The sequence below is a fragment of the Rhinatrema bivittatum genome, chromosome 7 (genome assembly GCF_901001135.1).
Source record: "Rhinatrema bivittatum chromosome 7, aRhiBiv1.1, whole genome shotgun sequence".
NCBI lineage: Eukaryota > Metazoa > Chordata > Amphibia > Gymnophiona > Rhinatrematidae > Rhinatrema > Rhinatrema bivittatum.
This window is the reverse complement of record NC_042621.1, coordinates 312752257-312779841: the sequence shown is the minus strand read 5'-3', so window position 1 is coordinate 312779841 and position 27585 is coordinate 312752257. Positions and strand designations below refer to the sequence as shown.

The 27585-nt window shown below is 47.7% G+C and overlaps 2 protein-coding genes across 2 annotated transcripts in view; one reads left to right on the top strand and one right to left on the bottom strand.

Moving 5' to 3' along the window:
• Positions 1 to 5103, top strand: part of OAT (ornithine aminotransferase) — a 31152-nt gene extending 26049 nt beyond the window's left edge. Inside the window, exon 9 of the mRNA XM_029610607.1 lies at positions 2865 to 5103. Coding sequence (XP_029466467.1) covers positions 2865 to 3025 — 161 coding nt within the window. The 3' untranslated portion in view covers positions 3026 to 5103. The remainder of the gene's footprint in view (positions 1 to 2864) is intronic.
• Positions 5104 to 15533: 10430 nt separating this feature from the next.
• Positions 15534 to 17291, bottom strand: LOC115094977. Its single transcript, XM_029608106.1, has 2 exons — positions 16411 to 17291; positions 15534 to 15656 (listed from the first exon to the last, which is right to left on the bottom strand). The coding sequence occupies exons 1-2, from the start codon at positions 17279 to 17281 to the stop codon at positions 15568 to 15570; spliced, it is 960 nt and encodes a 319-aa protein (XP_029463966.1). The 5' UTR covers positions 17282 to 17291; the 3' UTR covers positions 15534 to 15567.
• Between the last annotated feature and the right edge of the window lie 10294 nt (positions 17292 to 27585).

Below are 27585 nucleotides of genomic sequence, written 5' to 3'. Positions count from 1 at the left end.
GGATGTGTGTGTGTGGGGGGGGGATGCAGCCTGGATGTGTGTGAGGGGGGGTAGGTATGCAGCCTGGGTGTGTGTGGGGGGGTATGCAGCCTGGATGTGTGTGTGAGGGGGGGTAGGTATGCAGCCTGGATGTGTGTGTGAGGGGGGGTAGGTATGCAGCCTGGATGTGTGTGTGTGGGGGGGGGGGGTATGCAGCCTGGATGTGTGTGGGGGGTGGGGTGTGCGGCCTGGATGTGTGAGGGGGGTATACAGCCTGGATGTGTGTAGGGGGGGTGTGCAGCCTGGATGTGAGGAATAGCTCAGTTCTGTGACTATGCAAGATCTAACTTCCCCCTCCATACTCAGAGTCCCGGTTCGCTTGCTTATTTATTGCTTGGAAGCATGAAGTGACTTATCTTATTCTTTGACTACAATGTCTTGGTAAATTTAGGAGCTATGTGCATTTCTGTAGTAGGGATGTGAATCGTTTTTTGACGATTTAAAATATCGTCCGATATATTTTAAATCGTCAAAAAATCGTTAGGGCCACGATACAATACCAATTCCCCCGATTTATCGTTAAAAAATCGTAAATCGGGGGAAGGGGGAGGGCAGGAAAACCGGCACACTAAAACCCCCTAAAACCCTCCCCCACCCTCCCGAACCCCCCCATGCTTTAAATTACCTGGGGATCCGGCGGTGGTCCAGAACGGCGGCGGTCCGGAACGGCCCCCTCAATAGAATCGTGTTGTCTTCAGCCGGCGCCATTTTTCAAAATGGCGGCCATAGACAAAAACGATTCGACGGAGGAGGTCGTTCCGGACCCCCGCTGGACTTTTGGCAAGTCTTGTGGGGGTCAGGAGGCCCCCCCCCAAGCTGGCCAAAAGTTTCCTGGGAGTCCAGCGGGGTTCCGGGAGCGATTTCTTGCCGCGAATCGTTTTCGTACGGAAAATGGCGCCGGCAGGAGATCGACTGCAGGAGGTCGTTCAGCGGGGGTTTCGGACCGCCGCTGAACGACCTCCTGCAGTCGATCTCCTGCCGGCGCCATTTTCCGTACGAAAACGATTCGCGGCAAGAAATCGCTCCCGGAACCCCGCTGGACTCCCAGGAAACTTTTGGCCAGCTTGGGGGGGCCTCCTGACCCCCACAAGACTTGCCAAAAGTCCAGCGGGGGTCCGGAACGACCTCCTCCGTCGAATCGTTTTTGTCTATGGCCGCCATTTTGCGGCGGCCATTTTGAAAAATGGCGCCGGCTGAAGACAACACGATTCTATTGAGGGGGCCATTCCGGACCGCCGCCGTTCTGGACCACCGCCGGATCCCCAGGTAATTTAAAGCATTGGGGGGGGGGGGGGGGTTCGGGAGGGTGGGGGATTTAATTTAAAGGGTCGGGGGTGGGTTTTAGGGGGGTTTAGTGTGCCGGCTCATGATTTTAACGATTTTTCACGATAGTTTACACACCCAAACGGCAACAATACAATTCCCTCCCCCTCCCAGCCGAAATCGATCGTTAAGACGATCGAGGACACGATTCACATCTCTATTCTGTAGCTCCCTCTGTACAAATCATTACCACAAATATCCAATCTGCTACCGAGCAAGTTCCCTCAGGCTCTTTATTTCTTCTTTCTGTAGTTCACCAAATTTGACCTAAATCCTTTCTGCTGCTCCTGATACAAAGCAGCAGTTTCTCAAATTGATGAACAGTAATTCCTCCTAAGCTGTGCACCTAAGATTTCTAACACTTTTATTTCTTTTCATTGTGGGCAAAGTTAATTTTGCACTTTTGTCTAAGGTCACTGATACTTTTATGCACAATTTTCCCAACGCTCATTTTTAAACTATAAAATGTTTGTATTTATCTGGGTTCTCTAAATAATTCTGTAGCCTTGCTACTAAAGACTATAGCAATTAACAGTAATTACCCGCAGGGCTTACTCTATTACTAATTGAGGTCCCTCGTTAGTGAGAACCCAACACTTATCTTTCTCTACCAAAACCTTCAAGTTGTTAGTGGGTTACTCTGTTAGACTTACTTTCCTCCCAGCCCTGCCTCCCATTCTTTCTAAACTTGCATACAAGCCCCACAAGCAATGAGCTGGAATAGTCCTCAGCACCAGGCAGATGTACGGTACCTGAACTCTCAGAAAGCAGCAGTCCATGGACAAACTCTCCAGACTTTGCAGAGCACTTCCTGAGCTCCCCAGTTCCTCTCCCTCTAGAAGCTGCTGCTATCCGTGGTGCTGGCTGTGCTCGCTGGCGTTTTCTAGAGGGATGAGCTGGAATAGTCCTCAGCACCAGGCAGATGTACGGTACCTGAACTCTCAGAAAGCAGCAGTCCATGGACAAACTCTCCAGACTTTGCAGAGCACTTCCTGAGCTCACCGGTTCCTCTCCCTCTAGAAGCTGCTGCTATCTGTGGTGCTAGCTGTGCTTGCTGGCGTGGGGGTGGGATGGGCTGGAAAGCAGTGTTGCTGTTTCTATAAACAATAGTTTTGTATACATTTTGGCTCACCCAGGCACCATCTCTGTTGCCTCTCTGCTTTATGTGAATTAATTTTGGCTGGTCTACCTTAACTCCACTTGCCTCTTCAGCACTCGTCCAAGGAGAAGTGACCCAGGCTCTGTAACATTAAGGAGGGTGTCCCTGGGTAGTTTGTGTGAGGTATGTTCCCTACCCCTTCAAATTCATGGCTATGGAGACTTAAGGGTAAGAGTGATCTCAAGGCTGATCCATGCTGGTGTCACCATATGAGGGACTCGGACGCTGCCCTCTGTTCCTGCAGCCTGTTAGATGTGTGATTTCTCGCACATCAATATTATGAACCTATAGCGCAGCTCCTTATGCATTGTTTGCTTTTTGTGTTTAATGTGCCCATTTGTAGATTGTGACGCATGGAAGGTTTGTCTCCGACTTCGTGATAATGGACTTCTGGCTAAACCCACCCACGGACATATCATCAGACTGGCTCCACCACTCACCATCAATGAGGATGAGCTGCAGGAATGCATAGACATTATTCACAAGACCCTCCTCTCCTTCTAAGGGACAGCTGCACCTTGTTGGCTTGTGATGTTGGCTGGATTATCTGGTGGTAGATAATGGGTGGTGGTACCCAGACCTCAGGCTCTCGGTATTTGACGCACATTATCTTGTCAGGCAGGATGCGTTAATCCTGGTGCTCTGTAAACAGGTATAAAACCCTTGTTATGTTATATTATTGTTTCTGTTACTCATGTCAAAGACCTGAAACTGCTAACAAAGGGAACATAAACAATTGTAAACATACTTTAACATCAGGCAAATAAAACTTGAATAAAAACAATGGACCAAGTATGATCAAGCCATATAGAGAGCAAATTAAAACAAAATGCTAACAACATTTTCATGAGTACAATAAATACACCATAGATTTAAAGTAATCTGTGTTAGTAGTGAAAATAAATGGATTTTAGGAAAGCTTGTTTTCTAAAAGACTTAGCGCATTAGATCAAAAGTAATTCCTCTGGTCAATGATTCCAGTAATCTGGAGCAGCAACGACAAAAGCGCATTTACAGATTTCAGACGTGCTGAAGGAACTTTGAATAGACTTTTGGGAGGAATGCAGGGCAATAAGGCTTCAACATGGCAGCATGGCTGAGATTTTGGCTAGCAATGTTATAATTAATCCTGGACTGAACGGGAAGCCAGTGAAGTTGTGCTGGTAGAGGGGATATAGGATCACACATGGATCGACTGGAGATTAACTGGGCTGCCGTGTTCTGGGAAGGCCTGAGTATCAACTGCTACAGTAATCAATAATGGGCCTAATTATCAACTGATCAACAATACGAAAGTCACTTGAATGTGACAAAGGCTTAAATGGACATAACCAGAGCTTATAAAATCCCGACTTTATTACAGCTGTAACTTGAGGCATGAAAGACAATGTTGAGTCAATGATGAAGCCAAGGTTTCTTGCCTGGGAACGTAATTGATGGGAATGCAATGGAATTGAAATGGACACTGCTCTTGGAATAGTATCATGGTGCCGTAAAAGTACAAATTCTGTTTCTCATAAATTGAGAGAATCCGATTTTACGAAGCCAGGATGTGATGGCTAACCTACATGAAGAAGCACTTTTTGAGGTTTCTTCCCACGAGTCTTCAATAGGTAACAAACTGTTTATCATCTGCATAGATCTGGAAGTCCTCCGAGGCCAGCCAGATGACAAATAGAAGCTAAATCAATGTTGAAAAGCAAGGCAGGCAAAGGTGACACCTGAGGGACTCCTGAAATCATGGGATACCAGTTTGACTTTGTCTCGTTACATCAGACCTGTTTCCTATTCTGCATGTAAGGTTGAAACCATCTAAATACTGGAGTCGACAGGGCAAGGTCTCTAGATTAACAGAATATTATGGTGTAAAGAGATAGCTGTGGTCTTTATCAAAACCTTTTTGGATCATGTCTGAGACCAAAAGCTTCTCAGCATTGAGGGACTTTCTAAAACTGTATTGATAGTCCATTGTCAGTCTTAACTGAGTCCAAGATTTTTGTCAGGAGAGGGGTCTAAAGTTTAAAAGATCAGTTTGATCAAAACCTGGGGGGTGTTTTTTCAAAAATGGTGAAACAGCAGCCAGTTTGAGGAAGCCAGGAAGAAGACCAGGTGCCTGACTGGAGAAATTGCATTCCTGGCTGCTTTTAGCACATTAAACCCACAGCTACTTCAAAGTGAGCAAGGAGAAGTGCCCTTGAAGTATTCTGAAATGTGCTTCAGACTATAGGCCACAGCCTCTACAAGAGATTCTGTCCCATTTTAAACATGGTCAGGATTTTGCCATGAGAACGTGCTCAAATATCTTAGTGTTTAGGGGTGGCAGAGCGGTCATTGCTTTAGTAACTTGGCAGGTCCCTGAATGGGCAGTTCTTTCCTTTGTGAATGTTTAAGCAGCACTTAGCGCCTGTCTCGTGCAGACAGACTGAAGAAAAGCCTGCCTGGTCCCAGCTCTACAGAAGCTCTTCATATTGCATCTCTGAGGTTTGGTGCTACGTCTCGTGCACTTTGCAAAATCCATTCCTTTCTAAGTGTTAAGTCTGTACAATAACCTGTAGCTTGCATTAAAGGAAAATGTGATCGGATCCTTAAATAGTTTTTAATGGTGCTTTTGGGATCTCTTAAATAGCGAATTTAGTCTTAACATTTTTTTTCTTTTGAAATGAAACATCTGCCTTTCTTGTGTTTGAAATTTTTATTGAATAAAATGTTACAATGCCGGATGAAAAACAGTAAAATCAATACAATAATTAACACAGCTGACCATAAAGAACAACAAATTGTACCATTGATGTTATACCCGAATGCAATGTGGATACTAATGCGGAGATGAGCTGCTGAAACCAAAAATAGACATCCCAATGCAAAAGGTACCTGTTTAGCACAGATGTGTACACTCAATGACTAAATATCTGAGTGTTTCCTAAGTACCCCAGCCTACGTCTCTCCCAACTAAACCACTAGCAAACGTGGTGTCTTGCAATGAAAAGGTGCCCATATTTTGGATACATTGTGATATAAATATTTCCCATGTGAAAGGTGATGAATTCCATTGTATATATTTATTGTTTAGATATATAACGTGGCCAAAGCAGTCATCAGTCAGGGAGGGATGCAAGTGGTGATTTGCTAGCTGCGATTAGATTAGCCAAACAAATGTCCCCTTCCTAACAGGAAAATTCCCCTGTGGCTCAGCCAAAAATATAATTAAAGGATCTAACAGCAAATAGCTGTAAAGTGATAGGTCCAAGAAAGAATGTTAGGTTCCATATTAGGTGCTACCACCCAGGAAAAAGATCTAGGATCATAGTGGATAACACATTGAAATCGTCGGCTCAGTGTGCTGCGGCAGTCAAAAAAGCAAACAGAATGTTGGGAATTATTAGGAAGGGAATGGTGAATAAAACGGAAAATGTCATAATGCCTCTATATCGCTCCATGGTGAGACCGCACCTTGAATACTGTGTACAATTCTGGTCGCCGCATCTCAAAAAAGATATAATTGCGATGGAGAAGGTACAGAGAAGGGCTACCAAAATGATAAACGGAATGGAACAGCTCCCCTATGAGGAAAGACTAAAGAGGTTAGGACTTTTTAGCTTGGAGAAGAGACGGCTGAGGGGGGATGTGATAGAGGTCTAAGATCATGAGAGATCTAGAATGGGTAAATGTGAATCGGTTATTTACACTTTCGACTAATAGGACTAGGGGGCATTCCATGAAGTTAGCAAGTAGCACATTTAAGACTAATCAGAGAAAATTATTTTTCACTCAACGCACAATTAAACTCTGGAATTTGTTGCCAGAGGATGTGGTTAGTGCAGTTAGTGTAGCTGGGTTCAAAAAAGGTTTGGATAAGTTCTTGGAGGAGAAGTCCATTACCTGCTATTAATCAAGTTTACTTAGGGAATAGCCACTGCTATTAATTGCATCAGAAGCATGGGATCTTCTTAGTGTTTGGGTAATTGCCAGGTTCTTATGGCCTGGATTGGCCACTGTTGGAAGCAGGATGCTGGGCTTGATGGACCCTTGGTCTGACCCAGTATAGCAATTTCTTATGTTAAGAATCTCAGACCAATGTTTGTATTTTAGGAGAAGCCCATGAAATATGAAAAAGCAGCTTTTTAATCTCCGCAGTTGTGTAAACAATTCTGACTCATTAGATCATCTGGCCCCTTTGTTTTATCTGCCTTAATGTGTGTAAACCTACAGCCAAAGGCCGGGGGATACTTAATCTACAACATACACAATGAGGCTGAAGTACAGAGGCAGCTGCTGTAATTCCTCTTCTGATTTTCTCCAAAACACCACATTTTATGTAGCTGCTCAAAATGTAAATATGAGTGAATCAGATTGGAGCAGGTACAGAGCTGTGTGGTGAGTTGGAGAAATCAGAAGAGGAATTTGAGTTTTCATCCTTGTCTATTGCATCTGTATCTAAGTCTGTTTCAGAGACTAATGGGACTTTCAGCATCATGCTCAGATATTAAATGACAGATTTCTTGATAGGGGATATCCGACCAATGTTTGCTATTAAAAAAGCAGATAGAGTACTCTTTGCCAATAGGCATCTCCTTTTATCATATCCTGCAAAATAGGAGCAATGTCTGAGACGTGTGTGGACATCTGGAAAAATCGAGATGCTGCATTTATTACCAGGAAACATTGACACATTTTGGCTTGTCACGAGGCACTTTGGGAAATGCCTGCAGTATATGCAAGCAAGGCAATAACATCAAGGAATATGTTACCAGGGCAGCTCTGTCCATGGCAGTTAAAGGGCTGCACCCAAAAGGCCATTTCCTACGTGTATAATGTATTCAGGGAGAAGCAATATGGATGCAGTAAACCTGGGTGCACACAGACTCCTCTCCTGGGTGCTCAGTGCAGTATTCAGTGACACACGTGTGTCCTAGGCGCTACCATTGTATTGCACAGGACGTCTGCATAGCATCACTCGTGTGCCGAAATTCTCTGAAAAGGGCATGCGGTCTATGGAACATGAGAAATGTTAAACTTCTAATTTGCAATGATCATTTTTTCTGCCTGATATGTCACAATGTGAGCTGATATGTCACAATGTGAGCTGATATGTCACAATGTGAGCCGTGCTTCGTGTAGAAATCTTCGCTCAGTTCGATTGGATCTGTGCTGTGCACTGATGCGTGGCTTTTGTATTCAATTTGCTATTGCAGGCAGATCTACCCTGCTTCAATTTCAAGAAGTAAGAGGAATTTCATTTTGGTTTTCTTAGGCGAACAGCATGGATGCCAAAGTCCTGGATATCCAGGAGCAGGTCCTGGCCGTCAGACGCGCAGGACCCAAGTGGTTTCTGCTGTACTTGTAGGAAAATAAAGCAGCATATTAAGTGCATGTTTTGCTATCTGTCAATGGTCCCCATGCCCTGCTCACGTTGCCCTTCCATGAACTATTGAACATTTTGGTTTGGATTCATTTGGGGAAAGTTTATGTAGACACTGCTTTGTGGACAGCAGATATTCCTACATGTTACCTTGACTTACAACGTTCTGACGTGCAATGATTTTTTCATTCACTTCCGACGGGCAGAGTTAGAGTTTTATGACTGAAACGTGACACTTTGCACAGGTAGAGAGATGCTGGAGGTCAGGAAGAGCAGGCAGGCCCCAGTGATCACGTGCTTCCTGCATCTCGGAGGCTGAGAAGGAACTGCTTTGCTGGGTCAAGTGCACTTCCAATGCAAGGCTTCCTCTTCCAAGAAAAGGATTTGAGAGAGGATAAGCTATGGATGTGAGCTCCCTTTCAGTCAAACAATCTAGCACTGCTGGCATGACCTGTGAAGGGAGCTGAGAGAAGGCTGCAGACACTGAGGCATCTGCCCACAGGACTGGTGCTGGGCCATCAAGTGACAGTTTTGACCCCCCCATGGAGAAGCTAATCCTGCGTACTCTTTGCCCGGATGTGGATGGTGTGGGTGCATCAGACGGGTGTGACAGCAGAGGGAAGGTAGGACTTCTGAATGTGCTATGACTCTTCTTTTGGGTGCTCAATAGTTGAAGTTCTTTATAAGAACATAAGAAAATGCCATACTGGGTCAGACCAAGGGTCCATCAAGCCCAGCATCCTGTTTCCAACAGTTCTTATCTTTCTCCACAGCCCAAGGAGTCACCAGTGTGGCTGGTGTTGAAGGGGAGAGTTTCCCCTGACACAGGACTTCACCTTTCCAAATCCAGCAGAAGTGTCCCTCCCCACCAACAAGCCTGAGATACCGATTACACTTACCCTGTTACAGATTATCCCTGAAACTCTGGGAGCGGAGAGAACAGTACCAGATGACCTGGGAGAGGCAGTGTTTGCTAACGAGGGGCTGGGCACTGACTTTGTGGCTGACCTGATGTCAGGCGTGAAGCATCACATTGAGACAGTACCAGATGACCTGGGAGAGGCAGTGTTTGCTTTTGAGGGGCTGGGCACTGACTTTGTGGCTGACCTGATGTCGGCGTGAAGCATCACGTTGAGACAGTACCAGATGACCTGGGAGAGGCAGTGTTTGCTATCGGGGGGCTGGGCACTGACGTTGTGGCTGACCTGATGTCGGGCGTGAAGCATCACATTGAGACAGTACCAGATGACCTGGGAGAGGCAGTGTTTGCTATCGGGGGGCTGGGCACTGACGTTGTGGCTGACCTGATGTCGGGCGTGAAGCATCACGTTGAGACAGTACCAGATGACCTGGGAGAGGCAGTGTTTGCTATCGAGGGGCTGGGCACTGACGTTGTGGCTGACCTGATGTCGGGCGTGAAGCATCACGTTGAGACAGTACCAGATGACCTGGGAGAGGCAGTGTTTGCTATCGTTGGGCTGGGCACTGACGTTGTGGCTGACCTGATGTCGGGCGTGAAGCATCACGTTGAGACAGTACCAGATGACCTGGGAGAGGCAGTGTTTGCTATCGGGGAGCTGGGCACTGACGTTCTGGCTGAGCTGATGTTGGGCGTGAAGCATCACGTTGAGACAGTACCAGATGACCTGGGAGAGGCAGTGTTTGCTATCGGGGGGCTGGGCACTGACGTTGTGGCTGACCTGATGTCGGGCGTGAAGCATCACGTTGAGACAGTACCAGATGACCTGGGAGAGGCAGTGTTTGCTATCGGGGGGCTGGGTACTGACGTTGTGGCTGACCTGATGTCGGGCGTGAAGCATCACGTTGAGACAGTACCAGATGACCTGGGAGAGGCAGTGTTTGCTATCGGGGGGCTGGGCACTGACGTTGTGGCTGACCTGATGTCGGGCGTGAAGCATCACGTTGAGACAGTACCAGATGACCTGGGAGAGGCAGTGTTTGCTATCGGGGGGCTGGGCACTGACGTTGTGGCTGACCTGATGTCGGGCGAAAGCATCACGTTGAGACAGTACCAGATGACCTGGGAGAGGCAGTGTTTGCTATCGGGGGGCTGGGCACTGACGTTGTGGCTGACCTGATGTCGGGCGTGAAGCATCACGTTGAGACAGTACCAGATGACCTGGGAGAGGCAGTGTTTGCTATCGGGGGGCTGGGCACTGACGTTGTGGCTGAGCTGATGTCGGGCGTGAAGCATCACGTTGAGACAGTACCAGATGACCTGGGAGAGGCAGTGTTTGCTATCGAGGGGCTGGGCACTGACGTTGTGGCTGACCTGATGTCGGGCGTGAAGCATCACGTGGAGAAAGTACCAGATGCCCTGGGAGAGGCAGTGTTTGCTATCGAGGGGCTGGGCACTGACTGTGTGGCTGACCTGATGTCGGACGTGAAGCATCACGTTTAGATGGTGCCCAGGGCTGGGAGTTTGTACATTTGGAACTCCAGAAAATTCATACAGAAAACGCAGTGGCAATAATGTCCTGCCTGAGGCAAAGTAATCACTGCTGGCAAGGATGTAGCCAGTGCAGTCTGTGAACCAACCATGAATTTTCTTCTCTGCTTAATAAAAGTTTAGTTGTGTGTAAGCTATCTGTTGCGTGTCTTACTTATGGGCTAAGGTTGAGAGAGAGAGCAGACCTCAGCCTTACTCTGTATGAGGGAGAGTTCGTGGTGAAGTTCTTGCCCTAAGTCTGGATCAAAGCTGGACTGGGTCAATGGGGGCCAGGGGCATCACCTTGGCTGAGAGCAAAAATATTCTGCAGCACTGCTTTGCCTAACTTCTAGGTTTCATGGCAGGGCCCACATCATTGTGGCTCAAGACTCCCTTCCTCATCAATAATCTTCACTCCCCCTCACCACGTGGCATTACCACTTCCCTCCTCACCCAGCGTCATCACCGTGTCTCTCCCCTCCTCACCACGTGGCATTACCACTTCCCTTCCCTCCTCACCCAGCATCATCACCGTGTCTCTCCCTTCCTCACCCAGCATCATCACCGTGTCTCTCCCCGCCTCACCCAGCATCATCACCGTGTCTCTCCCTCCTCACCCAGTGTCATCACCGTGTCTCTCCCCTCCTCACCACGTGGCATTACCACTTCCCTTCCCTCCTCACCCAGCGTCATCACCGTGTCTCTCCCTTCCTCACCCAGCATCATCACCGTGTCTCTCCCCTCCTATCCTCCTCCCAGTGCCATCCCCACCCCACTGGCATCAACATCATCCTCTTCCCTCTCCCTAGTCTCACGTGTACAGTGCTAGACATTCACTTGCCTAAATACAATCATTGCCAGACAACCACAAACCATCTAAATCATATTTCTTTGTAAATGAAAATTATATTAAACTGAGTGAAAACAATTATAAACGGGTGGGGGGATGGGGAGGAGCATCCCCCACAGGGAGATGGTGGCCTGCTTGGTGGAGCATGGGCCATGGCCACAAGCAATCGAGCTCCAGCAATGACTCAGAGCAGCTCAGTCACTTGCTCCTGGCCATGCCTCAGCTCTGCCAGTTGTAGCATGGAGAGCAGACTCTGGCTCACGTGGCCCTGCAGAGCCAGCACATCCTCCACGTGTGCCGTCATGGGAGAAGGCTGATGTCTGTCTCTGCCTCTGCCTCCTGCAACCATTCAGCCGCTGATGCTTCTGCTCTGGAGAGGCCTTCAGTGGTGCCAGTGAGGCTCTGTCTGGCCTCCAGGGCCTCAGGAGCTGGAGAAACTGGACCACAGGGATGGTGGTAGGGATGTGAATCATGTGCCATATCGTCTTAACGATTGAAATCGTGTGGCAGGAGAAGAAAATCGTGTTTGGCACGATTATTTCGTTGAAAAATCGTTAAAAATCGTTTTTTCCGATTAGTGCGCACTAACGGGGGGAGTTAGTGCGCACTAATCGGAAAAAACGATTTTTAACGATTTTTCAACGAAATAATCGTGCCAAACACGATTTTCTTCTCCTGCCACACGATTTCAATCGTTAAGACGATATGGACCGGTAGCCAGGTCAGTTAAGGTCAGTTTAGGAATGAATATGTATTCCTATTGGCTGCCCTCTTATTTATTCATGTTACCAAGGTTCCCACTGACAGTATATGGGGGATGGGAAATGGAAACAGTTGGTAGCTTGACAAAAAAAGTAATGTGATCAGTCAATGTGACTAGAACTTGTGCCCTAACCCTGATACCAGGGGTGTTGTGATCTTCATGTACACACAGTGCCCTATCCCTATTAATACCAGGAGTGTTGTGATCTTCCTGCACACAGTGCCCTAACCCTGACACCAGGGGTGTTGTGATCTTCCTGCACACAGTGCCCTATCCCGCCTGCATTACTAGTGAGAGGCTGGCTTCACAGACAGGGGGGAGCTGCCTGACTGTAGTAGATTGAATAAAGATCTGATGTTTCTGCTCTCCTCACACCAAACAAAAGCAACACACAAGCAGAGAAGCCCTTCTTATAAAGTTGAGCTAGTGAGTTAAGTAGGAGGAAAAGTAAACATACTGGTGGCCAGTGTGGCTACTTAAAAAATACAATTACCAACAATCAATTACCACATATATTTGAACTGTGTATAATAGTTCCAGCCAGGACCACCTTTCTAAAATGCACAGTGATTGGCAAATTCAACATGCACTAGCATTTCAGGTGCCTGCTAACAAAAATAATAAACAAACAAGTTCTAGTCACGTGAGTGATGATCATCACATTACTTTTTTTGTCAAGCTTCCAACTGTTTCCATTTCACATCCCCCCAACCATTACCTCAGTGTTAGCCTTGGTAACATCAATCGATAAGAGCACAGCCAGCCAATAGGAATACATACATACATATTCATTCCTAAGTGACCTTTACTGACCTGGGAAGTGTGAACACTTTGTTTCATTTTCTGTTGGTGTTCGTTAGTTTCCAGTTCCATTTCCCATCCCCCCAACCATCACCTCAGTGGGAATCTTGGTAACATCAATAGATAAGAGGGCAGCCAGCCAATAGGAACACATATTCATTCCTAACTGACCTTCAGTGACCTGGAAAGTGTTTATTTGTATCATTTTCTGTTAGTGCGCACTAACGGGAGTTAGTGCGCACTAACACGATTTAACGATTTTTAACGATAAATCGTTAGAATTTCTATTGTATTGTGTTCTATAACGATTTAAGACGATATTAAAATTATCGGACGATAATTTTAATCGTTGAAAAACGATTCACATCCCTAGATGGTGGTGCTGCACCTTAGCGTGCTGAGGCAGAGGTGCTAGTGCTTCCTCCCCTGATCATGGGGGTAGGGCCTGTGCTTATGCCCTCATGGAAGGTGGTGATGGAGGTGCTGGTCACCCCCCACCTCTGCAGCGGTGCTGCTGGTATCTGAAACGATAAATATCAAACATTACACAGAGGGGAAGGGGTAGTAAAGGTAGGTCAGGGCTGAGTTAGAGCTCACAATTTATCAATTGTACAGTACAGACAGACAAACTCACTTTCTAGCTACCATAATTGCTGGGAGTGTATTTATTAATATTTACCTTATAACTTAGGCTGCAAACCTCTGACAGTTTATATTGGTGTTCAGTGTGCTTTACATTGAAAATATAAGTTAAGTACAATCTCACTGTTACTGGATGATACCATTTTTAATTAGTCCAAAAATGAGTCGTTGCTTGCAATGTGATCAACAATCACAACTTTGCCCTGTACCTTACTGGCATCCCTGTATCACTTGCTGCACAGCTGTGAGTTTTTCTGAGAAACCTACACAGCCAGGCACCTACCATTCTCTTCTCTTCCTGTACACAGCAATGTCCTGATATTTGGGAATGAAACACGCATACATTGGGATTAATTATTTCAATAGCCTAAGCTTTTTCTTTTGTTCAACATTGTTTTCATGTTCCAAATACTCAGCCATCCCATGGGCCATACCAGGTACAGAGGGCCTGGAGCCACTCTTACTCCTCCTGCCTGAGCTTCCAGGCCCTCCTCACTCCCTCCACCTGCTGGGCACAGTTAGAAAAAACCCATTGGTACCTGCATTCTGCACTGGGCTAGACTGACTGTGTGCTGGAGAGATCCGGCATGGGATTTTATGCCAGAATACAAACAAGCACTCGTGTAAAACTGCATTTTACATTTCCTTTTCAGCCGGTGATGTAGCTTTTACCTTTTACTGGACCTGCCACATGAAATATTTTTCTGCAACATATCTAGAAAACTTTCTAAACAAAATAAAACATTTATTACTTTACATGGCTACCCAAAATAGTCATTGCTCCCCTGCCTGGACCTGATTACACAATTTGGGGTAGATTTTTAAAGAAGCACACGCACACATGGATGTGGTGGCTTTATAAGGTGTATGCTGGTGTGCACATGTCACGTATGTGGGCTGCATACACATACAAAGCGGATTTAATAATCTGTGCAAGCGGGGAGAACATTAATGCAAACTTCTTACGATGCCTCATCCCAGTCTTCCTTAGTTCCCTCTCACTGCTCCAATTAAGGAGCAGACTGGAAGAGAGCTCACCTCCTTTTCAACTTCGGGTCAGGCCCTGCAGTAAGCTGTGCTCGCTGGCAGCCAGGACCGTGATGCGTGGTGCTGTCCCAGCCCAGCACTTCTGCACATAAAGGGGCTTACACACGGGGGGGGGCCTGGCCAGGCGCGTAACCCCTGTTTCTAATGGGTGCAATGTTAGAAAATCTACCTGTTTATAGGCACTTCAGATTCCTTCCATTGTTCTGTGAAGCAGTGCACTTGAAAAATGTGAAATTAATGATAACTTGGCTCTGGCGTGGTCATCCTGTCAATATCATCCCGAGAACTAACCAGAAAATCATCCAGAATGTCACAAAGAACGCCAGACTAACATCTCAAACTGGGCAGACCTCTCACAATAGCTTATCTGAGGGTTCATGCATGAAACATCCGCAAAAAACCCCCCTGAAGAATGGACCCTATAGTACAAAACACTTCCCAATGTACCTCCCTTCAAGAGGAGGCCTGACCATTACATCTCGCCCTGAGTGCCAGCCCGACCTTATTGCCCCACTTCTGGTCCCGGTGGCACCCAGGGTGGAAATAAAGATTCTGCTCAGCTGTGACTAAGTTCAGACCACACATGGACCTCACCCTCTCTGAAGGTTGGAAGTCTACCCCTTGTCATTGTCTGAAGGCCCCACACACGATGGATGCCTGTGGCTGTAGAGGACGCACATCCTCGATTATGTGCAGAATCTCTCGCCCACTTGGACATCCATTATCTGTGTCACACACAGGACTTAAGTGTCCTAAAAGGATGCCTAAGGCCTAGACGTTGCTCCAAGACTCATTTATGGATGCCCAAACCCTGCGACTTACTGCTCTCCATTAAGGGCCTTTGCCCAACTCGTGGACATCCTGGAAAGGTGCTGGGCTTGTGCACACTTTTTTTTTTAAATTTAATTAACATTGCATTTTTTATATGCCAGGTTATGTTTTGGGTAATAAATTTGGGACCACGGGTAATGTTTCATCAAGTATCCCACCACATACAGCAGGTTCTCATCCCTGGTGAGAGGCCGCCCGGAGAGCGATGCCAATGCTGGGGACTTGTGCGAGGGTAAGGGAAGGAACATATGCAACACATGTACATTAATCCGGAGAACAGTCTGTTATACAAATTCAAATGAATTTATTTTACAATTAGAAAAAAAATTGGCCAAAAGCACATCAAAGAAATGTTGGGTTCCTTGTCCATCCAGCAGCCTGAGATTGCAGCTCCTGAAATAAAAACACAATTTAGGATTTAGATTTTCATCTGCCAGCGCGGTGAGTTGCAGCAGGGCAATGGGATGCGTGCTAGCGAGGGGCGCGTGTGGGAGGGATCCTCGTGCTTGTGAGGATGTTAAGGAGAGGGGGATCACAGATCTATAAATCCACAGAACTGACTCCATTGAAGGTATTCAATTTACTGCTAAAACTGCATCAATTAATTGAGTAGATCTTTTTTTTTTTTAAGTTATTACTGGATTCTTATGTTCTTAGCTGTTACAAAACACAGCTCCACTGACCATGTGAGAACAATTTTGCAGAAACTAGACAGGGTAAAATGCAAAACCCTGTGCTTAGTCTTCCAGCCCCTGAAGCAGCTGCCTCCTGAATATCTTTCCTATGCTGCTCACCTACGAGGGAACTCGCACCCTCCCACCAGGCCTTCCTAGCCTTCTCGCCAGTGGCATCAGCAAGACTTATGGGCATGAGAGGTTGTGCATTTAGTTGTCTGCAAAAATCAAAGTTTGGTTTTTCTGCTAAGCGTTCGTCCTTTCTCTCTGGCAGAGATTTACCCCTGTCAGCCTTTAACAGTCTGAAGGCCTGAATTCTCTGCCCTGGCTCACCGATGATCCACACTGCTTCCTTCCTGCTCTTGTTCTGCTTCACTTGCTCAATGTGCCTTGCTCTTGGTAGCTGGCCTGTGCCTAAGCAGTGTCTCACTCTTGCATCTCCTTCCTTGCTGTGTATGAATGCATCTCCTTACTTGCTGTGCGTGGATGCATCTCCTTACTTCCCGAGTATGGATGTATCTCCTTCCTTGTTGTGCGTGGATGCATCTCCTTCCTTGCTGTGTGTGGATGCATCTCCTTCCTTGCTGTGCGTGGATGCATCTCCTTACTTGCTGTGCATGGATGCATCTCCTTACTTGCTGTGCGTGGATGCATCTCCTTCCTTGCTGTGTGTGGATGCATCTCCTTACTTCCCGAGTATGGATGTATCTCCTTCCTTGTTGTGCGTGGATGCATCTCCTTCCTTGCTGTGTGTGGATGCATCTCCTTCCTTGCTGTGCGTGGATGCATCTCCTTACTTGCTGTGCATGGATGCATCTCCTTACTTGCTGTGCGTGGATGCATCTCCTTCCTTGCTGTGTGTGGATGCATCTCCTTACTTGCTGTGCGTGGATGCATCTCCTTCCTTGTTGTGCGTGGATGCATCTCCTTCCTTGCTGTGCGTGGATGCATCTCCTTACTTGCTGTGTGTGGATGCATCTCCTTACTTGCTGTGCGTGGATGCATCTCCTTACTTGCTGTGCGTGGATGCATCTCCTTCCTTGCTGTGTGTGGATGCATCTCCTTACTTGCTGTGTGTGGATGCATCTCCTTACTTGCTGTGCGTGGATGCATCTCCTTCCTTGCTGTGTGTGGATGCATCTCCTTACTTGCTGTGTGTGGATGCATCTCCTTCCTTGCTGTGCGTGGATGCATCTCCTTCCTTGCTGTGCGTGGATGCATCTCCTTACTTGCTGTGTGTGGATGCATCTCCTTACTTGCTGTGCGTGGATGCATCGTGCTGCTGCTCAGTGCGTCCTGCCAATATGCAATCCGCCTCGGGAAGAGGCAGAATATAAAATGCATGTGGCTGACGGAATAAATGATAGCTCAGTAACTGAGGAAGAGACGGGAGCTTGGCCATAAGTCAGAGAATGCAGGGCCAGCTGCTGTTTCCATAGGAACAGGAGACCACCTTGTGTGAGGAACTGGAAGCCCTGGGAGGGCTGCATTCCTGGCAAGGGATTGGGGAAAGCTTGCTGTCCCTGCGGCATGGACATGTTCAAATTCCTCAGCTCTGTGGGTAACATCGCCCCTCACACAGCTCTGGTACTAATTATACTCTTCCTAGCTGTGTGCCTGCAGGGAGGCGCAGGGTGCTGCTACAGATCAGAACCGCTCCCGAGCCCCTTCCTACCCCTCGCACTCCTCTGCCTCTCTCCTGGCAGCCTCTGCCCCACCTCCTCATGCTCACATCCGCTTCTCACCCCATTCCTCTCTCACTCTCTTGCATTCTGCACTTTTAACTGCCTTTCATCCTCTCTGCTCCCTCAGGGGTCTCCTGTGAGAAAAGACAAACGTTTCCCTCTGACCCCATCAGGATATCCCTCACAGATCTTGAACACAAGTCCCTGGGGACTCCTCTCATACCCCTTCTCTCCTTACAGTGGTAGTAGTTTGAGGACTGTTCTGAAGTCGTTGGGGGAAAGGAAAGGTTTTAGGTGACGTAGGGTTAGGAGTTTGTGGTATCCGTCTTTGATTTTTGTGGAGATGTGGTTCTTGAATGATAGTTCCTGTTGCTGTTAAGGACTGGACGGTGGACCCTTGGGCCGGCCTGCTGGAGCGGCGGCTCCGTAGGAGGAGAGAAGGCCGGGAGGTGGGACACAGCTGGACAAGCAAGCAAAGTCTTTGCCTTAGAAGTCCTCAGTTCCCCCCAGGAGGAGCCTGTGAGGACTGGGACTGCTGGGACCTAGGAGACAAGCAGCGTAGAGGCGTCAGAACGATCCGGAAGTCGAGGCAGGCAGCAGACACGGAGAGTCAAGAGCGAGCCGAGGTCAGGACCGGAGAAGCAACCAAAGGGGCAGGAGCGGATCAGAAACAACTGGAGCGGATCAGGAACAACTGGAGGGGATTAGGAACAGCAGGGGCGGATCAGGAACAGCTGGACAGCACACAGGAGCTGCAACTAATACTCCAACGGAGAGACCTCGTTTCAAGGCGAACTGAAGGCAGACGCCGGCTTAAATACCCTGCCGGCGTCTGACGTCAGTTTGGGGGCTGTCCAGCACTTCCGGGTGCTGGACCTTTAAATCCTCGGCCCTCGCGCGTGAGCGTTGCTTGGCGGGGGCAGAGCCAAGATTGGGCCTCAGTGGCATCTCCCTCGTGGAGACGCCGCTGCAACGCGGCCTAGTGGACCCAGGCCTCAGCGGATCCCGGCGCGGTTCTGAGGGCGGCAGAAGCGGTAAGGACCCGGTCGCTAGTCTAGCCGACCGGGACCGCAACAGTACCCCCTCCCTTACGCCCCCTCTTCAAAGGGCCGGGCTTGTCGGGGTGGTCCAAATGGAACTGCTGCAGAAGGGACTTGTCTAGAATTTTGAGAGCAGGCTCCCAAGTGTTGTCCTCAGCCCCACATCCCTCCCAAGCTAGCAAGTACTCCCAGCGTCTGTTGAAAAAGCGAATGTCCAGAACCTCCCGAACTTCATATGTGGAATCCTTGGCGGTAGGAGTGGATACCGCATCTGGTGGTCTTTGATGGAACCGAGAGAAGAGTACAGGTTTCATGAGGGACACATGAAACACGTCGTGAATGCACAAGGTAGTGGGCAAGCGCAAATGGTAGGAGACTAGACGTATTCGCTCTGCTATTCGGAAGGGTCCACAGTACTTTGGTGCTAGCTTTTTGGAGGGCAGTCTCAAGTGAATGTTTATTGTGCTAAGCCAGACCTGATCCCCAGGCAAGAACGTGGGAGCTGGCCGACGATGGCGATCGGCGTACTTCTTAGCAGTACTGGCGGCAGACAAGAGTCTCTGTTGAATGGATGCCCAGAGTCCCCGCAACTGTTGAGTGGATAGCTGAGCCGCAGGTGAAGATACCGGTACTGGCACTGGTAATGGCGGCTTGAGTTGTTTCCCGTAGACCGCTTGGAAAGGGAATTTCCCTGTAGCAGCGTGGACTTTATTTATTTTTATTTAGCTTTTTTATATACCGGCATTCATGAACAAGTCACATCATGCCGGTTCACATAGAACAAGGGGTGCAATGAACAGTATAACTAAACTTGTGCAAGGGGGGAAGCAGTTACAAAAAACAGGGGTAAATAACATGGAATGAGCAGAACGGGGGAGAGTGGGGTGTAACAGGAACTGTAAGGGAAATATAAATAAATTTAATAATTATTTATTGATTATTATAAGCAAACTCAGCCCAAGGTAGCAACTCCACCCAGTTGTCTTGTTTGTCGTTGGTAAAGGTTCTAAGGAACGTTTTCAGCGAGTGGTTCATCCGTTCAGTCTGTCTGTTGCTTTGGGGGGAAAGGCTGTAGAGAAGCTGAATTGTACTTCGAATTTTTTACATAAAGCCTTCCAGTACTGGGCCGTAAATTGCGGGCCCCGGTCGGAAACTATGTCGTGAGGGAATCTATGGATGCGAAAGATATGTTGCGTGAACAGTAATGCCAGTTCTGGGGCGGAAGGTAGTTTGGCTAGAGGCACAAAGTGAGCCATTTTAGAAAAACGGTCCACCATGACCCAGATCATTGTCTTGCCTCTAGAAGGTGGTAGGTCTACCACAAAGTCCATGGCTATATGTGTCCATTTATTTATTTATTTATTGGATTTTATATACCGGTTGTTCCTGTATAATATACATATCAAACCGGTTTACAAGGAAGAAAACTATCGCCTCGTTGGCGGTTTACATTGAACAGTTAAACAATTAACAATTAATAATTATTTGCTGAACGATTAACACAAAAAACATGAAGGCGCAAGGAGGAACTTAGTGGAACTTACAGAGAACAGAAACATGAATTTACATTTCAATAGTGAACTCTTCAGGAACTTGTATGCAGGGAGCTGGGGGACAACGACTAAGCTGAAATTGTCATTCTTCCTGCTCTTAGCTCTCAGGGAATGCTTGAGTGAAAAACCAAGTCTTAAGTTTCTTTTTGAATGTAGTATGGCAAGGTTCAAGGCGAAGGTCTGGAGGTAGCGAGTTCCAGAGTGAAGGGCCCGCTGTGGATAGTGCGCGTTTCCTCAGGGAGGATTTTGCCGGTTGGGTGATTAACCTGTTCTGGTACGCACTTCTAGTCGGTTTCTTGGAGGTGTGTAGCTGGAGTTGAAAAGTTAAGTTGAGAGGAGAGATGTTATGTAGTGCCTTGTGTATCATCATAATGGTTTTGAACTGAATACTGTATTTAATCGGAAGCCAGTGGAGATGCTGGAGGATTGGGGTGATATGATCCCTCTTTTTGGCGTTTGTGAGAATTCTTGCCGTGGCATTCAGGAGGACCATCTGAAGTGGTTTGGTGGTACAAGCGGGAAGGCCCAGAAGGAGAGAATTGCAATAGTCCAGTTTCGGGAGTATGATGGCTTGTAGCACCATGCGGAAGTCTCTGTAGAGTAGAAGTGGCTTTAGTTTCTTTAAAACTTGTAATTTAAAGAAACATTCTTTTGTGGTGTTATTTACGAATTTGTTGAGGCTGAGTCTGTTGTCTAGAAGTACACCCAGGTCTCGTACTTGAGGCGAAGTGAAGTACATGGAGGTATCCAGTTCTGAACCATGGGTACATGGAGTATCCGGTTCTGAACCATGGGTACATGGAGGTACCCATGGTTCTGTTGGGACCGGCAATGGTTGCAACAAACCCCTGGGGGGGGTCCAACTAAAGGCTTCTGTCTGGCGCAAGTAGGACATGAATTTGCATAGGTGGAGACATCTCATCGAATGTTAGGCCACCAGTAGAAGCGATTTATCAGATCTAGCGTTCTCTCTCAACCGGCATGTCCTCCGGACAAAGAGTCATGTGCCCAGCTTAGAACCCTCCTGCGGAGTCTCTTTGGCACGATAGTCTTCGGACTCGTGCAGGATCCAATATGTATTGTGGCCCCTCTTCCTCCTCAGCTTGCGAAGTGCGGGACAGCGCGTCTGCCCGGATGTTCTTTGCTGCGGGACGATAACGAAGGGTGAAGTCAAATCGGCTGAAGAAGAGGGACCACCTGGCTTGTCAGGGATTCAATCGTTGCGCGTGGCCAAGAAACTCTAGGTTTTTATGATCGGTGTAGACGGTGATGGGGTGATTCGCTCCCTCAAGCCATTGCCGCCACTCCTCAAAAGCAAGCTTAATTGCCAAAAGCTCTTTGTCTCCGATGCTGTAGTTGCATTCGGCAGGCGAAAATTTCTTTGAGAAGTATGAACATGGCACTAGTTTGCTGGACACTGAGTGTTGGCTAAGAATTGCTCCAACGGCAATGCTGGACACATCTACTTCTACAATAAAGGGGCGTTGGGGATCCGGGTGGTGGAGATAGGTGTCCCCCAAGAAGGCTTGTTTCAGTTCTTCAAAAGCCCAGCATGCAGCTTCGGGCCATACCTTAGCATCCTCCCCTTTCTGTGTTAAAGCGGTGAGTGGTGCTATCTTCTGTGAATACTGTGGAATGAAGTGTCTGTAAAAGTTGGCGAATCCCAGGAAACTCTGCAAGGCTTTTAGTCCAGTAGGGCGAGGCCAATTAGTAATTGCCGACACCTTTTCGGGGTCCATTCGAAAGCTCGTTGAAGACACAATGTATCCCAGGAAGGGAAGCGACTCGCACTCGAACTGGCACTTTTCAAGTTTAGCGTACAGATGATTGTCCTTCAGGACTAGGGATATGAATCGTGTGCCCGATCTTCTTAACGATCGGGTTCAGCTGGAGGGAGAAAAAAATCTGATCGGTGGAGATGTGAATTGGAATCGGTTCCGATTCACATCGTTAAATTTTTTTTAGTGAGGCCCGACCCTTTAAAATTGACCCCTTACCTTCCCCCACCCTCCCGAACCCCCCCCCCAAAACTTTTTACAAGTACCTGGTGGTCCAGTAGGGGCGCGGGGACCGATCTTCCGCTCTCGGGCCATCGGCGCCATTTTGGCTGCCACTCAAAAATGGCGCCGATGGCTCGATTAAAAAAAAAACCCCACCCAACCCTTTAAAAATGACCCCTTAGCTTCCCCCACCCTCCCGATCCCCCTAAAACATTTTAAAATTACCTGGTGGTCTTGGGAGTGATCTCCCGGGACCACCACTGGACCACCACCACATCTTTAAAGATGGCCGTTACTCCCGTTAGTGGACACTAACGGGAGTAACGATTTTTCACGATAAATCGGGAAAATGTATATTGTATTGCTCACTTTAACGATTTTTGATGATTTAAAAAATATCAGACGATTTTTTTAAATCGTCAAAAAATGATTCACATCCCTATTCAAGACCTGTAATACTCGTCTGACGTGTTGGCGATGGGACTCCAGATCTCAGGAGTAGATCAGAATGTCATCAAGGTACACTATAACAAACAAGTGCAGCATTTCTCTGAGGACCTCGTTCATGAGGTTCTGGAAGACTGCCGGAGCATTACACAACCCAAATGGCATCACCAGGTACTCATAATGCCCGTCACGAGTGTTGAAGGCAGTCTTCCATTCGTTTCCTGGATGAATACGGACTAAATTGTACGCCCCTCGTAGGTCGAGTTTTGTAAAGATTTTTGCTCCCTGCAGTCTGTCTAGCAGCTCTGGGATCAACGGAAGGGGGTACCGATCCCTTTTGGTGATGACATTCAAGCCTCTATAGTTGATGCATGGCCTGAGCGTACCATTCTTCTTTCCCATGAAGAAGAATCCCGCTCCAGTGGGAGATTGTGACGGTCAAATGAATCCTTTGGCGAGATTCTCTGCAATGTAGTCGGACATTGCGCATGTTTCTGGTAGCGATAAGGGGTATACTCTGCCGCGCGGGGGCGTGGTGCCAGGCAGGAGGTCTATAGCGCAGTCAAAGGGCCGGTGGTGTGGTAGGATCTCAGCTTTCTGTTTAGAAAAAACCTCTGAGAAGTCCATATAGGGCGTGGGGAGCGAGATAGCGGTGCTGAGCAGAGACACTCTAGGTAAGCTTGGCAGTTTAAGACAGTTGTTGAAACAATAGGGGCTCCACTGGCCTATTTGAAGCGTGTCCCAATGGATCACAGGAGCGTGTTGCTGTAGCCATGGCAACCCCAAACCACGGGGTGCACCGCTTTTTCCAGGATAAGAAAAGATATACTCTCTGAGTGAAGCACTCCAGTCCGGAGAGTCAGGGGTTCCGTGACTTCGGTAATGTTGCCTGGGAGGACGGTCCCATGAATGGACGTAATGTGTAATGGCGGGTTTCGTGGCACAGTTGGAAGATGTAACTGTTGCACTAAATCGAGTAAGATGAAATTTCCACCCACACCAGAGTCAATAAAAGCTAAGGTGTGGAAGGACCCTCCTGGATATTCCAACGTAACTGGGATGGTACATTGAGGAGCGGCATTAGCGCAGCCTAGGGGGAGCTCCTCCTTCCACCCTAGACTCTGGCGTTTTCTGGCTGCTCCTTGCATTTAGCTAGGAAGTGGCCCTTGCTGCCACAGTACAAGCATAGCCCCAGGTTGCGGCGCCTTCGCCTTTCCTTGTCGATCAAGGGTGTACGTCCAATTTGCATAGGTTCCTCGGTGGACGAGTCATTAGACGTCGCTCCCTGAGTTGGAGTTGTCAGGGGTCTGGAGAAGGCTGGTGTTAGTGAAATAGGACAACGTAGTAAGTGTCCTTCCTTAGCTCGCTGCTGGAGCCGTCGGTCTATTCTTCCAGCTAAGTCTATTACTCCGTTCAGAGTATCTGGGATGTCCCGGGTGGCCAATGCATCTTTAATGCACCCCGCCAGACCTTCTAGGAAGATTCTGTGCAAACTATCATCGCGCCAGCCCACTTCCATGGCGAGGGTGCGGAACTCAATGGCATAGTCTGCCAGGGACCGAGATCCTTGTCTCAGTTGTAAGATCTCAGACGTTGCCGTGGGCAGACGGGCAGGTTCATCAAACGCTTGCTTGAATTGGATGATGAACTGCTGTAGGTCGTGCAGCAATGGGTCTTGTCGCTCCCACATAGGAGAGGCCCAATTCAAGGCCTTCCCATCAAGTAGGGAAAAGATATACGCCACCCTCATGGAGTCTGAAGGAAATTGCCCAGGCAGTAAGGAAAACCGGATATAGCATTGATTCAAGAATCCTCTGCAAGCCTTGGCATCCCCAGCATAATGAGTAGGAGCATGAAGCTGGGTGGGCGTAGAAATGGTCACAGCCAGAACTGGGGGTGGTGCCTGCGGGGCCTCCGGTGGGTTGGCGTCCAGGCGGTTCGCCAGGCGTTCAACAGTGGCGGCGAGCACATCTAAGCAATGTTGTTGCTGCTGAATCCTCTGGGCCATTCCGGGTATGGCCTGTAGCCCAGTCGCGTCCGCTGGGTCCATGGCCTTGTAAACTGTTGCTGTTAAGGACTGGACGGTGGACCCTTGGGCCGGCCTGGCGGAGAGGAGAGAAGGCCGGCCCATGAATATCTTTCCTATGCTGCTCACCTACGGTCCCCTGAGGGTCCGGGAGGGTATAGAGTCCAACAGGATAAAGATCTTACAAGAGAGTAAATGCTCAGTAGAATCTATATGGGTAGAAATCCCATGTGTGTTGGGTAAGAGTATAGTGATAGGAGTATACTACCATCCACCTGGACAAAATGGTCAGATAGATGATGAAATGCTAAGAGAAATCAGGGAAGCAAACCAATTTGGCAGTGCAGTAATAATGGGAGATTTCAATTACCCACGTAAACATGGTGCAGGAAAGAATATACAGTTCCATCGAAATTTCAAATATACTTTTATTATATCTTCAGGCATTCAAAGTTCAGTTAAGTGAGGCAACTCCATTCAAAGTAAACAAACGGAAATTTTAAAGTCCCCCGACACGGTCCGTGTTTCGGGTAAGCTGCATCAGGAGGGACCACAGCAAATTTATAATCTACAATAAAATAACATACATCAAGAATGGAACAATTAAGGCTGCAAATAAAGAAATATAAAATAGAAAGTTCATACCTTTATGGTTGACATCAGGAGCGCAACGCCCTGTATCAGTGACAGCCATTTAAAGGGCAAAAAGGCGCGAAAGAGAAAGAATCTCTCTCGCGAGATGCTGAAAGCGATAGGAACACAGTGCCACACATGTAGAATAATAACACATTAATAGAATAAGTACCATTCTATTTCCTTGTTTAGGCCATTGGGTGAAACTGTGTCCAAGGTAAAAATCCAGCGCTGTTCTCTCCTACCTAGTATCCCGGCAAAGTCTCCACCCCGACGAGGGAGTGAGACTACCTCCAGGACTAGGAAGGAGAGAGAAGCGACGGAGTGGCCAGCCTGGAGCCAGTGTGATACCAAAGGCTCATCGATTCTGGAGGATCTAATATTGCAGCAGTGCTCAATGATCCTTGTCTTGATCATACGCGAAGTCTTGCCCACATATAGCAGGGGGCAGGGGCACTTAACCACATATACTACTCCTCCAGTGGTACAGTCAGTTTTGGAGAACAATTTGAACACTCGTCCAGTTTTTGGATGTACAAATTCTGTGGACAATGCCGTATGCTGACACATAGTGCAGTGGCCACAGGGCGAATGCTCACCTCTCACATATGGTCGCACTTCACTGAGATGACTCGCCGTATGCACCAGCCGGTCCCGTAAGTTGGTCCCTCTTTTAAACGTGAATCGGAGTGGTACATGCATAAGGTCATTCAGGGAGAGAGCTGCCCAGTGTCTTTTTATCATATTGGCTATGGACCTGCCAACAACAGAGAAAGGAAGGATGCAATTCAGAGATGTGTCATCCGAAGTCAAAGATGGTGTAAAAAGCCATTCCCGGTGCGTATATAGTGCCCGCTTGAACGCCTTCTTTATGACCCTTGGTGGATAACCCCTCTCTGAAAACCGGACAGATGAGTGTTCAAAGCCTTCTCAATGACTGTCAACGCCTCAGATTGAGGGATATTCGAATAAAGGGAAACTACGTCAAGAGTAATAAGAAATATGGTCGGCTGAGTTATCTCTATTTGATCCAGGATCCATGCTCGAAGTCCTTTGTAAGGGATTCCTCACATTTCATGTCTATCCTGGATCAAATAGAGATAACCCAGCCGACCATATTTCTTATTACTCTTGACGTAGTTTCCCTTTATTCGAATATCCCTCAATCTGAGGCGTTGACAGTCATTGAGAAGGCTTTGAACACTCGTCCAGCTCCCCACCGGGTCACTACCCCCTTTTTGATCCAACTCGCGGAGATCGCATTAACGAAAAACTTTTTTCAATTTCAGGGTCAAATTTACCAGCAGAATAAAGGGACTGCAATGGGGGCGACAATGGCACCAAGCCTCGCGTGCCTGTATATGGATGATTATGAAGAATCCCATATCCATTCTTCGGAATGGTCTTCATTCATCCATATATGGCTACGCTACATAGATGATGTCTTTATAATATGGACAGGCTCAGATATACAATTTTTTTGTATTTTTTGACTGGGTCAACTCCCTTAATCCCCACATTCAATTCAATTTCAACATTCACTCCACACATGTGTCCTTTTTGGACGTGGCCATTTTTTGGAAGGGTGATCATTTTGAGACTTCACTGTTTCGCAAAGACACGGACCGGAACACCTTGTTGGCTTATGACAGCTGCCACCCTAGGGCACTCCGCGATAACATCCCCACAGGACAATTTCTGAGACTCCGCAGACTTTGCTCCAATCGTGCTGACTTTCTGTCACAGGCTCAGAGCTTATCTGTCCGGTTTTCAGAGAGGGGTTATCCACCAAGGGTCATAAAGAAGGCGTTCAAGCGGGCACTATATACGCACCGGGAATGGCTTTTTACACCATCTTTGACTTCGGATGACACATCTCTGAATTGCATCCTTCCTTTCTCTGTTGTTGGCAGGTCCATAGCCAATATGATAAAAAGACACTGGGCAGCTCTCTCCCTGAATGACCTTATGCATGTACCACTCCGATTCACGTTTAAAAGAGGGACCAACTTACGGGACCGGCTGGTGCATACGGCGAGTCATCTCAGTGAAGTGCGACCATATGTGAGAGGTGAGCATTCGCCCTGTGGCCACTGCACTATGTGTCAGCATACGGCATTGTCCACAGAATTTGTACATCCAAAAACTGGACGAGTGTTCAAATTGTTCTCCAAAACTGACTGTACCACTGGAGGAGTAGTATATGTGGTTAAGTGCCCCTGCCCCCTGCTATATGTGGGCAAGACTTCGCGTATGATCAAGAC

Coding starts and splice junctions, on each gene's coding strand:
- LOC115094977 (XM_029608106.1), bottom strand. CDS start 17,281: ATGCATTTTATATTCTGCCTCTTCCCGAGGCGGATTGCATATTGGCAG. Junction 15,657..16,410: donor GATGCATCCACGCACAGCAA/GTAAGGAGATGC, acceptor TTTTTATTTCAG/GAGCTGCAATCTCAGGCTGC.